Here is a 16,711-nt window from a genome sequence, read left to right on the forward strand (position 1 = left end):
CAATATACAGGGGGTACTGGTACAGAGTCAATGTGTCAATGTACAGGGGCACCTGTGTCGAGCTAATTGAGGTAATTATGTACATGCAGGTACAGTAGGGTTATTAAAGTGCCTATGCATTGATAATAACAGAGAGTAGCAGTAGCATATGGTGGGGGGGGGTGCAAATAGACTCTGGTACCGCTTGCCGTGCGGTAGTAGAGAGAACAGTCTATGATTAGGGTGGCTGGAGTCTTTGACAATTTTTAGGACCTTCCTCTGACACCGCCTGGTGTAGAGGTCCTGGATGGCAGGAAGCTTGGCCCCGGTGATGTACTTGGCCGTACGCACTACCCTCTGTAGTGACTTGAGGTCGGAGGTCGAGCAGTTGCCATACCAGGCAGTGATGCAACCCATCAGGATTCTCTCTATGGTGCAGCTGTACAACCTTTTGAGGATCAGAGGACCCATGCCAAATCTTTTCCATCTCCTGAGGGGGAATGGGTATTGCCGTGCCCTCTTCACGACTGCCTTGGTGTGCTTGGACCATGTTAGTTTGTTGGTGTGGATGCCAAGGAACTTGAAGCTCTCAACCTGCTCCACTACAGCCCCGTCGATGAGAATGGGGGCGTGCTCGGTCCTCCTTTTTCTGTAGTCCACAATCATCTCCTTAGTCTTGATCACGTTGAGGGAGAGGTTGTTGTCCTTGCACCACACGGCCTCCCTATAGGCTGTCTCATCGTTGTCGGTGATCAGGCATACCACTGTTGTGTCATCAGCAAACTTAATGATGGTGTTGGAGTTGTGCCTGGCCATGCAGTCATGATTGAACAGGGAGTACAGGAGGGGACTGAGCACACACCCCTGAATGGGGTGCTTGTAATCAGGAATCCGGAGGATAGAGTTATGGTCAGATTTGCCAAATGGAGGGAGCGAGGGAGAGCTTTGTACATGTCTCTATGTGCGGAGTAAAATGTTTTCCCTCTGGTTGCATATTTAACATGTTGATAGAAATTTGGTAAACTGATTTAAGTTTCCCTGTTACCGGCCACTAGGAGCGCCGACTCTGGATGAGCGTTTTCCTGTTTGCTTATGGCGGAACACAGCTCATTTAGTGCGGTTTTAGTGCCAACCTCGCTCTGTGGTGGAATATAAACAGCTATGGAAAATACAGATGAAAACTCTCTAGGTACTGTAGATAGTGTGGTCTACAGCTTATCTTGACATACTCTACCTCAGGTGAGCAAAACCTTGAGACTTCCTTAGATATCGTGCATCAGCTGTTGTTTACAAAAATGCATAGACCCCTGTCCTGTGTCTTTGCCGATAGAGTTTATAACCCGCCAGCTGTATGTTCTTAATGTCGCCGTTCAGCCACGACTCGGTGAAACATTAAGATATTACAGTTTTTAATGTTCTGTTGGTAGGATATATGTGCTTTCAGTTCATCCCATTTATTTTCCAGCGATTGAACGTTAGCTAGCAGCACCTTTTTTGTAGGATGTGTAACCTTGTGTCCTTGTCGATTTACCCAATATGTCATGGCTAGCTGTTGTCTTCTTAACTTTAACGGCATCTCTCCCAACTCTACCTGCATCGCTGCCACCGGAGAGGTCCTGAGTGCTCCACAACATATTCTTAGGGCTTGAATAACATCCATCTTTTTAAAGGTGTCTGAGCTGCTGATCCGTATGCTATACTAACATAATCCATTGATGACCTTAACAGCGCTGTTGGGTTCTGAGAATATGAAACATACTTATTCATGTCACTGAGGGAGAGAGGATAATGTATAATGTTTACATTGTATCAGGGATCCTATTGAAAGATTGAGTGCTTCGGTTTAGAGGGTCTACACCAGAAGTTAATGGTTATCTGTAGGAAGATGGTATATATTGTGTGCAATTAAGCTTGTAAGGTGCTGAGTGCAGGGAAGCAATCACATGTGGCAGGCATTGATAAGGAGAGAGAGAAAAGGATTAGTGATGAAGGGGGGGTTGAGATCAGGTCAGGTCACGTTAAGGGGGAAATAAAAGTTTATGGCCCGTATCACTTAGTGTCCTGCCTAGCAGTAAAGACAGATGTGTAGGAGGAGACTCGGCCTAGGAGGAAGGGTTAAATATCAGTTCTTGTGTGAAAATGTATTTTTCTAATGCAGCTGTATTGATCCTCTGGGAAGAATAAACTTGGTTAAGCTTTTTTTTTACTCCGAGAATTAGAACCTAACAGCACTATATATATACACAAATCATTTTCAACGGCATTCTATCTGTCCCCAACTCCATTCCTGACAAGCAACGCATCACATTCAATATTTTCTTTCCTTTGACAACTACTCTGTCCATTTCATTTGAGTGCCAAACCAGACACCCAGGAACCTAAACCCTCCCACCCTCTCCAGATTCCTTCCATACAGCTTCAGGTATATTTCCTCCCAAACCTTCCTTTAAAAAAAAACACAGTCTGTGTTTTCTCAACTGTAAACTTGAAGCCCAACCTGATGGACCACTGCTCTACTTCACTAATAGCTTCTTGAACTCTTCTGGCTGTATGGGAAATATTTATCCCTCTCTTCCACAGCTTTCCATCATTTGCAAACAATGACCTCCCAGTATCAGGTCTTACATTAGATAATACATTGTCAACAATAATAGGACTAATGGCACTTCCCTGGGGGGTACAAATATCCACCTCTTAGCTTTCTGACATAGAGCTCCCCACCCTCACTTGTATTGATCTGCCAAAAATAAAATAATTTATCCAGTTAAAAACCCTTACCCTAACCCCCATATTATCCAGCTTGATAAGTAGGCCTTCCTTCCACATCATATCATAAGCCTTCTCTACATCAAAGAAAATGGCTACTACCACCTCCTTATTTGCCTGTGCCTTCCATTTGACTAAGTCAAGGCACAGCACAGGATCCATCCTTACCTTTCCTTTCCTGAGCACACTTTGATCTGGTGACATTAGTCCTCTACTCTCTAGAAAGTATGTCAGCCTTTCCGTTATCATCCTTTCCATAAGTTTACATACGCGAGATCTCCACGCTAACGGCCTATAGCTTGAAGAACTAGTCAGGTCTAGTTAAGGTCTTTCCCAGGTTTACGTTTTGGCACCACTACAGCCTCTTTCCAACTTTCTGCCACACCTTCTTGTAAAGGCCCAGTACTTTCCCCATTGCAGTGTCACTGAGATGAGCCATCATGATTTAACACATCTCATCCTTCCCAGGAGATGTTACCCCAGCTTTAGCTAATGCTCTCTTCATCTCAGCCAATGTAAAAAGGGCCATTCAATGTATCCCCCACCATCTCTCTCTGATCCAGAGACGCCCGGATGTTCTCCTCTGACCCTCTCTCTCCCACGCTGCCCCTCTTCTGTCAGATTCTTTGAGCTGTGCACCTTCACAAATGCCTGGGTTAGCATCTCTGCCTTCTCCATATCTCTCACTGCAACAATCTCCCCACTTTTCAACACAGGGAGATACCAATCTCTTCTGTCCTCAATCCTCCCCCATACCTCTCCCACAGGAGTGGTCCTGCCTATGTTTCCACAGAACCGGCGCCAATACTCCCTCTTAGCTGTCCTAATGATCCTCCTTACTACTGCTTGTGCTTATTTATACTGAATCAGGTGCTGGTAATTATGGGACCTTTACAACATTCTGAAAGCGCTGTTCCTACTCTTCACTCCACCAGGGAACTGCGTTACTCTTTCTCCCCCTGTACCCATAGGAATCACCTGCCTTGCAGACCCTACTATTGCGCCTCTTATTCCATCATTGAGTGTTTCTATATCTGAATTAAGATCAACCTGAGACAGCTCTTATTTACTCAACTCCTGAAACTGACCCCACTCTGCTTTACCAAATATCCATCTCCTCAATCTATTTCCTACTGATTCTACCTCCCTCATTCCTACAGTACACATGATAGAATAGTGATCACTATCCTCTGTAGATTCCTCCAAAACCTCCCAACTACATCTGCCTGCCATTGAACTTGAGATCAAAGTAAGAACCAGAGCAGATTCATTTCCAGTTATTGGGTCAATCCTGGTTCCCCGGCCATCATTACGACTCACGAGCCCTTTCTCATCCAGTAGTTCCTCCAACACTTGTCAGTTTACATCAGTCCGTAACCCTCCCCAGAGTATACCATGAGCATTAAAATCCCCACACCACATTACCCGGCTCCTATCTTGACCATCTAATAACATTCCCAAGGTCCAGCATAGGGGACCTTGAAATCCCATAGGGGATTTTAGAAACACTTAAATGTCCCCTTGTCCTAAAGAGATTGACACGGTTATCAAAACATCCTGCCAGGGTAAGCCTACATGAAACACAGCCCTTATTTTAAGTGTTTCTAAACTCCCCTATGGGAAAACATAATGGTGGGAAAACGATTGGAACCATTTCCTTGTTTGACCACTAGGTTTTATGGGTATTATGACTCATACTGTGATACTCTATAGAGCTGCCAGCTTGCATTTCTAAAACCTGGGAAAAAAATGAAGTGATCTCTTGTGAAAAATGAATGGGGAATGAACAGGGTTTTGGAAAACACGCAGAAAAAGGTCTGAAGTTAACACAGGCTTAGGCTTCTGTGAGCGCACCGGCACCTATCTCCATTTTGAAGTAGTCAATGTACTTTGTTGAGTTGGTAAACAACCTGAAAGGGCCGTGTGTTGTTTGAACAGGTATAAAGCCTTGGTTGGCGATTTGCTGCCAACTGCAGTTATGGAATGTTTTCAAAGTATAATTCATTGACTGATTCCAATGACCTGGTTGGAATTATATGATTCTTCCTTAACCCATAGCAAGTCTCACTCAGTTGACTACTTCAAAATGGGGAAAGTCCTCTACAGCACTGCCAATTCTAGAACAGGCTTTTGGGCACTAGAGTCCTCTATACAACTCTATGAACGAAACCCCATTTGAAAAACAAATCAATAATGAATTTGCAGGTCTTTAGTTACTGTAACCTATAAACATGGTCTTCATTCAAATAAATAATGAGGGTAAATGATATCTCCCATGGGTTTTTCCCAGGTCAACTCAAGGCTGACATTAAGCTGTGCAGCGCCGGTTTGAATGATGCCTCTGCATTATCTTAGTGGCACTGGCGGTTTTACCAAGCATGCCATTGACTTATAGGATGCCTAATATTGACATATTGTGATAAAAGGCATCTTGTGTAAGATAACAGGCCAGATAAACAGAGCAGGATGCTGAACGTTATGAAAGTTGCACCCCCCCTCAATTTGTCAGGGATGGACATAAGGTGTCGAACGCGTTCCACAGGGATGCTGGCCCATGTTGACTCCAATGCTTCCCACAGTTGTGTCAAGTTGGCTGGATGTCCTTTGGGTGGTGGACCATTCTTGATACACAAGAAACAGATGCGCGTGAAACTCCGCAGCATTGCAATTCTTGACACAAACCGGTGCGCCCGACACCTACCATACACTGTTCAAAGGTGCTTAAATCTTTGGTCTTGCCCGTTCCACCCTCTGAATGGCACCCGTACACAAGCCAATCCTTCTTTAACCCGTCTCCTCCCCTTCATCTACACTGATTGGTGGATGTAACAAGAGACAGCCGTAAGGGATCACGTCTTTCACCTGGTCAGTCGGTCCTGGAACGAGCAAGTGTTCCTAATGTTTTGTGCAGTCGGTGTACATTCCTACCCCCTTAACATAAATGTACATGTTACATTCGAATGTATAAAAATCACATGCGCAATATATTTCAATCAGTGTAAACTAAAGAAAAATACAAAAGAAAAGTAAAACATCTTTGACAAATCTTATGAAGACCAAAACACAGTGTACAACAGAGTCAGCTTGATGTGTGTGTCCCATCCCTCTGAACATCTAATTGCATTACACACTGTGTGCCTTTGCCTTAAAGTCTCAAGATGAACACTGGATCAAAAAAAGTCATTGTTTATTCCATTATAATGTGAAACAAAGTCAGATGTCATTGGTTATATTTGTGATCCAGGAATGATAAGCTGATAATCGGGAGAAGACTGCTGGTGTGCTGAGGTCACAGCTCGGGCTGCCCCATGTGACCACCCCAAAGAGGAAGAAGACCCCATTTATTTTCTGGCAGAGGAGTGGAGCACCAGAGTCCCCCTATAGATAGGGAAGAAAGACTTGATATTTGAAAACATGATAAATTACACTCGAGTTAAAACAAGGTTGTGAAAGTTTGCGTGCACTAGTCCAGTCGGGTATTCCACATCACATTTTTATGAAGCCCACTCATTCACATCAGTACTGTACGTTCAAAACATAACCCATGTCTTCATGAGTACACCATGTCTTCATGAGTACACCATTGAGTTAACCGTCCCACTGTACATACCATGCAGGAGACAGAGCCGGCTGGGTCTGTACACAGCTGAGTGTCCGTGATGAGATCCTCTCCCCAGCTCTCTCTACAAGCGGTCCTGTTGACCAGACCCAGCCTGGCCTGGTGCAGGACGGTGCTGCCAACCTTCGCTAGGGGGAGACAGAGCACATGAGATGATACATTTATAATAGAGAAGCATGCTGCCTATTTATGAGCAAGACCGATGAAACACTGGATCTAGGAGGCAGAGTCCCTCCAGTTCATTGTGGTAAACCGGCCACCAACCGTACTAGAGAACTTATAGTCGTGAATGTAGAGTCATGTTGCTGTACATACGTGCCGAGTTGCTGGGCCCCCAGCCTGTTGTCACACAGGACCAGCTGTCATCCAGCTTCACATCCTCATGTGGGAGGCACACCGGAGACACGGTGTCATCTAGGGACATATCAGAGAAGACCATCAGAATAAGCATCCTAGATATGTCACGTGCTTTAATTGGCCTTCAAGCCAAGTTTACGGTCCTGTAAACCAGTCAAGCAAAAACAGTCAAGTCAGTGAGCTAAAGTAACCCATTCTGGAGGAGTATTTGTTTACCAAATCGAGCTGGAACACTGAGCTTAATGAGTGCGAGGTCAGAGGTCGGAGGGAAGGTTCCGTCATGGGGGTGGTTGAACACCTCGTCCACCGGGATGGTCTGGGCAGCCATGAACCTCAGGTTGTGACCTCCCAGTACCACCGTGTCAACTGTAGGTCTGAAAGAGGAGAATAGACAGGCACTGTTGTGTGTGAAATAGGACTGGTGAACAAGAACTACAGTAGCTGACCTACCCTCACTGACATTCCAAGGGCTGTTTGAGAGCACAATACCGAGTGGGAGGAAAGAACGTGAAGGTGGGTGTACGAGTCCACCGAATGAGTGAAGCATCACGACAGAGATAGAAAGTGATATTCAAAGAAAATTAACATTGGTGTAGAGGTTATATTACAGACGATAGTGCGTGTCCCCTGTGTCGGTACTTGGTGACTGACTCACTTGCAGCGGCAGTGCTGCGGTGCCAGGACCCAGTGGTGGTGGATCAGGGTCCCACTGCAGTAATGTCTCCCTTTGGACTGCAGACTGACCTGCCAGGGCCAGGAGTTGGGGCACGCCTCTGTCACACTCCCCACCCGCACCTCACCCTCCAAGGTCGCATACAACCACGCCGGGCGGGAGTCCAGCCGGCAGGTCAATATCTTACTCTGACCACAACTCTCTGGGAGACAGGAAGAGGGTTAGGGGTCAAACTGAATATGATCTTCAGTTTTGATAACACTGTTTTGATTAACAAAATACAATTTGATGCGCTGGCAGTAAGATGAAAATGAAATCAGATATTCATTTATCCTGTAAAAGTTTATTTCCAGGCGTTAAATAATTTGTGACATAACCTACCTTCAGTCACAGTAAACACCAGACATAGATGCTTCACCTGTTAAAAATAAAATATTATTAAAAAAAAAAAGAAAAAAATTCCGGAGTGCTTAAATACAAAGTATTTCTCTAGCGTTGGGTTCCAAGGGTGTCCTTACCTTGAATTAATTCATTTATCCAGTCTAGGTAGACCTGTACTTTAGTATAGACGCCAGGCCTCCGGGCTCTACCACAGCCCACTCCCCAGCTGACCACTCCAGCCAACTCATACCTGGACCCTGTGTAGCAGGACAGAGGCCCACCCGAGTCACCCTGCAGGAACAAACACGGCATAAGACGAAGAAACAGAACATCTATTTTCATATAAAAAAAATAACACAACAGAAGGTATAAAATACATGAACGCATTGTCAGAGTTCAAGGTCACTACCTGACAGGCGTCTACACCTCCTTCAGGGTCTCCAGCACAGAGCATGGTGGGCTGAACAACACCAAGGTAGAACTTGTTACAGTCCTCTGGGGATAGGCAGGTCACATTGACCTCCTGGAGTCTGTTGGCACGAGGCCCATCTGAGAGTAGAAAGAAAGACAAGAGGGGAAAACAAGTAACAGGACCCTCCTCACTGTAAATGATCAATTATGTTGTCAGTTATGACCCCAGAAAGGAACACCTGACCCTTCTAATAAAAGAGATGAAGGCAACTTAACTTCAAAAAGAAGAATAGGAAATCTACTGACTCTCTCTGGTGGTACCCCAGCCGGTCACTGTGCATTGCTTTTTGGGTTCGATTGGCCTCATCCATATCTCTATGGGTCTCACACACTGGTTGAACAACAGCGGAGTCTTCAGCTTCACCAGGGCAATGTCATGCATCTTTGTCATGCGGTTGTAATCCTTGTGGGTGACTATTTTAGAGACCCCAACCAACTGAAAACCAAAATAAAATGTGTGCCTTAAACAGTTAAAAAGTTAAACGCAGAAGAGGAACACAGAAGAAAAATATGTTTAGATGACTTGAATGTCGTCCGTCCCACCTGTTGACATTCTTCATCAGGATTCTCAAGGTCATGTTTTCCCGCCATCACAGTCCAGAAATCCACTTTGTTATACCTGTAAAACACCATCCATTATTACTTTTGATTCTCTAGCTACACAGACATTTCTTGATTGATTGTTACTTGAACTTCCAGAACTACTCACTGCTTGAAGCAGTGTGTGGCAGTCAGAACCCACTGAGGGGCGATGATGGACCCACCACAGGCTGGCATGGTGGTAAAGCGTAGGGATACCTGCCATGGCCAGGAGTGGGCCCAGGCCTCCACACCACCAATGATCCTCACCTCCATCTCCTGCTCTGGCATGAAGGACCGAACCCCTGCCAGATCTGCAACAAAGCTCCCAGAGGTTACAGGTTGCTTTATGGCTGTGCAGGGACAGGTTTCTCACTGCGTCAGGAAATGTGTGGGGGGGCCTTAGTTTTAAGTAGCTTAGTATAGCAGTGCATGTCTAGTCTTGCCAGTAGGGCTGATGCTACCAGTGTTTGTGTATATCATTGTGAGCATTATAGATTCTGACCCTATGCTTGTTTCGTGCCCGAGACAGATCACGTTCCCGGCTCCGGTCTTAATCTAAACAGGAAGTGTGTCCGACCTGAGCGCAGCTGTAAGCAAGGGTCGGAATCTATTCTGGATACATGACATACTACTTCACTATCTGATCAGTTTCTATAGGTCAAAGTAAAAAAACATTGTACTGAGCAACATTTTTTGACTGTAGAGCAGCTTTAATAGCAGGTAGATTGTAGATTCCAGCAATGTAATTGTCTGCATCATTTCAAAATGTGTTTTTTCTTTTAAAAACATATTTTCCCCTCAACCCTACCACCCCTCCCCCAATTGGAGTAAACTAATGGACAACACTTAGGAGTCTACATACATTTTACACTAGTTTTATTTATTAGTGGGACTAAACACAAGAACTATCAACTCAGCAAAAAAATATAAACTTACTCAGTGCAAACTGCATTTCTTTTCAGCAAACTTAACGTGTGTAAATATTTGTATGAATATAAGATTGAAAAATTTAACAAGTTCCACAGATATGTGGGAGGGGGGGGGGTGGCCACCAGATGCATTAAGTACTGCGGTGCATCCCCTCCTCATGGACTACACCAGATTTTCCAGTTCTTGCTGAGAGATGTTGCCCCACTCTTTCACCAAGGCACCTGCAAGTTCCCGGACATTTCTGGGGGAAAATGACCCTAGCCCGCAACCTCTGATCCAACAGGTCCCAGACGTGCTCAATGGGATTGAGATTTGGGCTCGTCGCTGGCCATGGCAGAACAATGACATTCCTGTCTTGCAGGAAACCATGCACAGAACGAGCAGTACGGCTGGTGGCATTGTCATGCTGGAGGGTCATGTCAGGATGAGCCTGCAGGAAGGGTACAACATGAGGGAGTAGGATGTCTCCTCTATAATGCATAGAGTTGAGATTCCCTGCAAGGACAAGCTCAGTCCGTTGATGCTGTGACACACCGCCCCAGACCATGACGGACCCTCAAAAAAAATATTAAAAAATATTTTTTTTTTATTTTTTTTAAAATCAATCCCACTCCAGAGTACAGGCCTCGGTGTAACGCTCATTCCCACAACGATAAAGGCAAATCCGACCATCGACCCTGGTGAGACAAAACTGCGACTAGTCAGTGAAGAGCACTTTTTTCCCAATCCTGTCTGGTCCAGCAACGGTGGGTTTGTGCCCATAGACGACGTTGTTACCAGTGATGTCTGGTGAGGACCTGCCTTACAACAGGCCTACAAGCCCTCAGTCCAGCCTCTCTCAGCCTATTGCGGATAGTCCGAGCACTGATGGAGGGATTGTGCGTTCCTGGTAAAACTTGGGCAGTTGTTGTTGCCATCCTGTACCTGTCCCGCAGGTGTGATGTTCGGATGTACCGATCCTGTGCAGCTGTTACACGTGGTCTACCACTGCGAGGACGATCGGCTGTCCGTCCTGTCTCCCTGTAGCGTTGTCACACAGTACGGATATTGCAATTTATTGCCCTGGCCACATCTGCAGTCCTTATGCCTCCTTGCAGCATGCCTAAGGCATATTCATGCAGATGAGCAGGGATCCTGCTTTCTTCTGGTGTTTTTCAGAGTCAGTAGAAAGGCCTTTAGTGTCCTAAGTTCATATAACTGACCTTAATTGCCTACTGTCTAAGCCGTTAGTGTCTTACCGATCTTTCCACAGGGGCACGTTCATGGTTCATTGAACAAGCATGGGAAACAGTGTTTAAACCCTTTACAATGAAGATCTGTGAAGTTATTTGGATTTTTATGAATTATGAAAGACAGGGTCCTGAAAATGGGACGTTACGTTTTTTGCTGAGTTTATATAAATTCCAGTCATACTTTATCAAAAACCTCTTTCAAGTCAGCTATTAATATCAGCCCTGGTGTCCCAGATTTTTCAGGACTTGTCTTATATCATCAATGTATCACCCATGTTGGAAAGACAAAAAAAAGAACTGTCTGATTAGGATGAATAATATGCAACAATTACATGTGCTATGCATTTTGCATCACAACACTTTAGTGTGAGGGGCCTCCAATGTTTTAATGGTCTGGAGCTTTATATGTAACACTTGGGTCCTCGGAGTATATCAAAAAAAAGGTTGAGTACCTCGACTGGTTTAATAAATTCCTCCTCTGTAAAGCCATACCTCTTAACTTCAGTTAGTGAAGATGGAGGAGACAAACAAAAACATATGCTTAAAGTAATTTGCTTCTTCCTTCAAAATATTGTTTGCTGAAGCGTGGGTGACTCATGTAATACGTTTCAGTAGACTATTTTTGGTAGCACTTCAATGCTGAGAAATCACAACTTTGGTGCATATTCCCCCAGATTGCTTAATTTTGTAGAATATATTACACTTGATCTCTTGAATGTTCACCATTGATTTTCTCTAACTTACTCTGTGCCTCTATGTTACAGTTTACTGCCATCTGTACTGTTAGCCCTATTTCCTTGGTTAATATGAACTCTTTTGAATCTAAATTTAATTGGTTTTAAAGATTGGTATTGAATTGCTTGGCCTCTAGATCTGCTGTACATTATATCGGAAAAAGTCTTCATTTGTTTTTAACCAGGACAGAATAAGTTATCATCCAATAGGCTTTGATTACAGTTCCAATATCCTGGCCCAGGTGGAAATTCTGGAAAGAGTCATGTATATGCCAATGATTTGATGGTCTGGCCGCATTCTATGGTTTGGTGCCAGCGAGAATGACATGTGGTCAAGAAGACTCGCTTGATTGAGCCTCCCAAGTATATCTCACTAGCTCGGGATATTTAAGTCTCCTGCACTGGTTTCAATATATCAATGAAATGCATGATTTCCTTAAGTGTATGAGGGGGACAGTTTTGTCGTGCGATTTACTTTATGGTCCATTGAAGTATTTAAAAACGTATTACAATCTCCCACCATAATAGTAAAGTATTGTATTGCTTGTAGGCTTGATAAATTATTATATATTTTCAAATTAGCGTGGATCATCATTTGGACCATATAGATTAATGGGCCAATCCATTTAAGGTAAAAAAATAAATAAAAAAAATCTCTGGCGGAACTGTTTGGACAATTTGAATATCCACCCACCGTAGCTTTTTCCCACACCACTTCATCACAAATTGTTGAACAGTTCCCTGTTAACAATATTTTTGCCAGGTAAATATTGATCGTCTTTTTATACTGTCTGCTAAGCCATTACAATAACTGGCTATACGTATTTCACCATGAGATACACATTTCAGTTCTATTTATCATAGGTTAGTAAACTTACCATTAAAAACGTACCATAATAATTGAATGCCCATATAGTTGTACCCTGATATTGGCATTGCTGCTAAGTAAACCTCCAATTGTTCTCCACTAATCCCCCCGATCCTTTGTAAAGAGCAGTGCCAACGCCCTCACCGCGATTATTTTATATTCACTGTTAAACGTTTTCCATACCATCAAATTGAAAACCACTGGCGAGAGTTGCATTTTCCTCTTCTGTTCCGTTCAATGCACTGGTTTCAGGGTTACGTACGATCTCATTCTGGTTATGTAGATCTGAAAGAGAAGTAAATTTAAAAATAATAATAATACACATCACAGAAGGTTCACCGTTCGCTCAATCAAGTCACTGGCAACAAAACTAGAATGAAAATCAATGTATTGGCCTTACCGTGCTGGAATCCAAGCCTCAACAGAGACAGATATACAACTAGAAAAACACACATTTTCATCCAAAGTGCATTAAAAAGTTGATTGGTTTGAGACTGATGGCCCAATCGGAATAAAAATGGCACAGGGGTAAATGCCACAAAGACACTTGACAACGTGCCTTTCTACTTTCAAGCACTCATCAGCTCTCCCACGCTGCACCTGCTACCGTCCCCTAATTAGATTCATTGACATGTAATGTACCCACTGGGCCAGATGAGGGCAGTATACACCCATTTCATATGACTTTATCCCATTCCCAATAATAGGGCAACTTATATTTATCAGACACCTCAGCACGTACCGACACCAGTTAATAAAACATAGATTTATTTTTATGGTGCAAATCAATCTGAGTCATTGCACTAGTCAGTTCATCTTTATCCTATTTGTACATTCCAAATAAAATATTCATTCACAATCATCATAGCAACATCAACAGCAACAAATAATACACAGCGTCAGAAATGTTGAGCGGATCAGAGGGTCAGTGTTAGGCCTTCGGGGGAGTCTACAGACACTAGCTTACTTGTACTTGTGGAAGGCTACATTGAGCGTTGCTTGCTTCTCAGAGGCTCTGCCATAGCTTGAGGTTAAAAGCACATGTTGTCAATGTGCTCACGGAGCACACTGATAGCTTGTCTAATAGTCTTATCACAGAGCTTATGTATCCCAGACAAGCTCATGCTAAGGGTTTGCAGGGACCACGTTTGAGTCAAGGCAAGCCCAAACCTAAACATGTATATACAGTGACTTCAGCAAACTATCCTTCATGTTGGCAAAATGTAATTTTGTCTTCCAGCTAGAACGATATTGTTGGAGCTTTTAATGTGAACATGACACCCAATTCAAAATGTCAACATGGGTTTACTTATGGTTTTGCTCATAAGCAGAGATGAGGTAGTGATCACAGATTTCGAGCCTAGAACCGGATTTAACATGAAATTAAATAGGAAAACAAATAAAACTAAACAAAACATTTTAAAAAGCAGATCAGTTAGTTTGAAGCTTTTTCAGGCTGGGCGATGTGTGGAGCTCGTGGTACTGTTTTAAAGAGTTCCAGAGATCTGATCCAGTCCGCTCCAGCTTGAAGTGCTGCTGGCTGAATCTCCATCTCCACTCCTTAGGGTCCTCTCTCCATCTGCTTCCCCCAGAATGTGACTACAATCACAGGCTTAACCAGCCTCATGCTCCCCTGGAAGCTCCATCATCCCCAGTCTGCTTCCATACCCTGCAACCCTGTCATGTTCACCATAATCTCACATCATCAACCAGGTAGGTTGATTTAAGAACCAGGTCAGTACTGTTGGGGCATCCAGGGTCCTCGGACTCCAATTTATGCCCAGGATAGTGCTGTGTCTCTGGGTTAGTCTAGGTCCCGGTCAGCCTCCTCTCCAGCCGGTCCAGCTTGGCCAGGTTCTCCTTCAGCAGCTTGGAGCCAGGGGTTAGGATCAGGGCCCTCTGGTAGTACTGCCTAGCTGCTGCATAGTCTCCCTGCAGTGGATCAAATACAGACATTTATCAGCTCTTATACTATGCCATATATGCTTGATATGCAATTTCGGTATAATCAAAGACTTGTAAATGGCAGTATAATCAATGGCTTGTAAATGGCGTTTGACTCATGCAAACTAACTCTACTGTGCCGTTATAGTACCTTGATATGCTGAATTCCTCCCATGTTCATCCAAGCCTGCGATTGGTCAGGTTTTAGTTCCACTACCAGCTTGTAGCTCTGTAATGAAGACCACGCACACCTTAATATAAAGTAGTTACAACCAACGATCACTAGGTGGCAGTAGGGTTCTAAATGCTCGGACTATAAAGTGAATATGGAGGGAGAAAAGTTTACTTAGAAGATTACTGAAACTTGAATCAACTCAACATGTTTTATGAGTTTCAATTCAAAACAGCCTGAAACAATAGATTATGCTTTCAAAATACAGCAAGCAGACATTGGATCCACTTCAATTTTGTCAACCACCACACCCGAAGGCCGCATGATCTCAGTTGGCCCTTTTGTGCCTTTCTTAGAAGGGGAACAACACCCAAACAAGAGCTGGAGCCCTGGCGCCCGGCCAAGCCCTGCTGAGAGAGTCAGAACTCTAGAGTTTATCTCCGAAAGTAACCCTGAGAATAAACTGTTCAACCTAGCAGGCCTTTGTTGACTTCCTCAACTGAAGAAAGAGGGAGAGATGGAGGGAGGGAAAGGGAGTGAGAGAGTGGACAGGGAGCGAGAGAGAGGGAGGGAGTGGAAAGACAGAGAGACTTGCTTTGTAAGAAACGAGAGAGAGAGATTGTGAGTGAGTGAGTGAGTGAGTGAGTGAGTGAGTGAGTGAGTGAGTGAGTGAGTGAGTGAGTGAGTGAGTGAGTGAGTGAGTGGAAAGAGAGACCTGCTATTTAAGCAGACAGAGAACAGCACACGAGGAAAAAACGAATGAAAGATGTAGGGAAGAGAAATAAGTTTATTTTAGGCCACACACTCTGTCTTGTTGGAAGTGTGGTTGGGGGAAAATGGGCTTATTTGTTGATGCAGATAGTGGAGGAGATGGTGCTATTTTAGCGACAGAATCAGCGCGTTTTCAGGGGGGAAAAGATCAAGGCAGAGAAAGGCCTGGAATGCTGTTTGATGTGATTTCATTTGCAGACTTTGTATCTCTTCTCTCTCTCAAGTGTGTCTACTTGAACAGGAGAAGAAAGCACCCGGCGCTTAGAAGATCCACAGGCGCCCTTGAAACCCCTGCAGATAATATACTGCATGTAGGAGATGCAAATCTTGTTGTTTTTAGGGAATATGCCTCAAAATATGTTCTATTCTTTATTCATAATTGTTTTTGGGGAGGTTGGGATATATGAGCCAATAAGTGGTCTTGTTTTGTAACAGGTAAAAGTTTGAGGTTATAGGAGGTTCTAAAGTTATTCACCGAGGTGAAGAGCGGGATACGACGGTGAGGAGGGAGAGAGAGGGTTACGACAGTGAGGAGGGAGAGAGAGGGGTACGATGGTGAGGAGGGAGAGAGAGGGGTACGGCGGTGAGGAGGGAGAGAGAGGGGTACGACGGTGAGGAGGGAGAGAGAGGGGTACGACGGTGAGGAGGGGGAGAGAGGGGTACGACGGTGAGGAGGGAGAGAGAGGGATACGACGGTGAGGAGGGAGAGAGAGGGGACAGTGCGACGTGAGGAGGGAGAGAGAGGGGTGCGACGGTGAGGAGGGAGAGAGAGGGGTACGACGGTGAGGAGGGGGAGGGGAGAGAGGGGTACGACGGTGAGGAGGGAGAGAGAGAGGGGTACGACGGTGAGGAGGGAGAGAGAGGGGTGCGACGTGAGGAGGGGAGAGAGGGGGTGCGATGAGTGAGGAGGGAGAGAGAGGGGGGGTGCAACGGTGAGGAGGGAGAGAGAGGGGTGCGACGGTGAGGAGGGAGAGAGAGGGGTACGACGGTGAGGAGGGAGAGAGAGGGGTGCGACGGTGAGGAGGGAGAGAGAGGGGTACGACGGTGAGAGAGAGAGGGGTACGACGGTGAGAGAGAGAGGGGTACGACGGTGAGGAGGGAGAGAGAGGGGTACGACGGTGATGAGGGAGAGAGAGGGGTGCGACGGTGAGGAAGGGGAGAGAGGGGTACGACAGTGAGGAGGGAGAGAGAGGGGGACAACGGTGAGGAGGGAGAGAGAGGGGTGCGACGGT

The 16,711-nt window shown here is 44.9% G+C and overlaps 3 protein-coding genes across 3 annotated transcripts in view; all 3 read right to left on the reverse strand.

Annotated features, from left to right (window-relative positions):
• Positions 1–5,958: 5,958 nt before the first annotated feature.
• Positions 5,959–7,049, reverse strand: LOC123995497 (chymotrypsinogen B-like). Its single transcript, XM_046299149.1, has 4 exons — positions 6,938–7,049; positions 6,680–6,778; positions 6,356–6,492; positions 5,959–6,123 (listed from the first exon to the last, which is right to left on the reverse strand). Exons 1-4 carry the CDS (start codon positions 7,047–7,049, stop codon positions 5,959–5,961), a joined length of 513 nt encoding a protein of 170 aa, XP_046155105.1.
• Positions 6,977–13,177, reverse strand: LOC123994592 (trypsin-2-like). The gene is made up of 10 exons (XM_046297372.1): positions 12,993–13,177; positions 12,776–12,877; positions 8,956–9,139; positions 8,790–8,865; positions 8,493–8,682; positions 8,185–8,324; positions 7,913–8,066; positions 7,776–7,812; positions 7,377–7,596; positions 6,977–7,119 (listed from the first exon to the last, which is right to left on the reverse strand). The coding sequence occupies exons 1-8, from the start codon at positions 13,051–13,053 to the stop codon at positions 7,778–7,780; spliced, it is 942 nt and encodes a 313-aa protein (XP_046153328.1). The 5' UTR covers positions 13,054–13,177; the 3' UTR covers positions 6,977–7,119; positions 7,377–7,596; positions 7,776–7,777.
• A 150-nt stretch (positions 13,178–13,327) lies between these two features.
• LOC123994591 (protein O-mannosyl-transferase TMTC1-like) overlaps positions 13,328–16,711 on the reverse strand; it is a 130,291-nt gene continuing 126,907 nt past the window's right edge. Inside the window, exons 18-19 of the mRNA XM_046297371.1 lie at positions 14,688–14,765; positions 13,328–14,524 (exon numbers count right to left, since the gene is read on the reverse strand). Coding sequence (XP_046153327.1) covers positions 14,402–14,524; positions 14,688–14,765 — 201 coding nt within the window. The 3' untranslated portion in view covers positions 13,328–14,401. The remainder of the gene's footprint in view (positions 14,525–14,687; positions 14,766–16,711) is intronic.

Source organism: Oncorhynchus gorbuscha, linkage group LG14 (assembly GCF_021184085.1).
Source record: "Oncorhynchus gorbuscha isolate QuinsamMale2020 ecotype Even-year linkage group LG14, OgorEven_v1.0, whole genome shotgun sequence".
NCBI lineage: Eukaryota > Metazoa > Chordata > Actinopteri > Salmoniformes > Salmonidae > Oncorhynchus > Oncorhynchus gorbuscha.

Coding starts and splice junctions, on each gene's coding strand:
- LOC123995497 (XM_046299149.1), bottom strand. CDS start 7,049: ATGGCTGCCCAGACCATCCCGGTGGACGAGGTGTTCAACCACCCCCAT. Junction 6,779..6,937: donor CAGTGTTCCAGCTCGATTTG/GTAAACAAATAC, acceptor ATATGTCCCTAG/ATGACACCGTGTCTCCGGTG. Junction 6,493..6,679: donor GGGGCCCAGCAACTCGGCAC/GTATGTACAGCA, acceptor GTCTCCCCCTAG/CGAAGGTTGGCAGCACCGTC.
- LOC123994592 (XM_046297372.1), bottom strand. CDS start 13,053: ATGAAAATGTGTGTTTTTCTAGTTGTATATCTGTCTCTGTTGAGGCTT. Junction 8,866..8,955: donor GCCACACACTGCTTCAAGCA/GTGAGTAGTTCT, acceptor GGTGTTTTACAG/GTATAACAAAGTGGATTTCT. Junction 8,067..8,184: donor GAGGTGTAGACGCCTGTCAG/GTAGTGACCTTG, acceptor TTGTTCCTGCAG/GGTGACTCGGGTGGGCCTCT.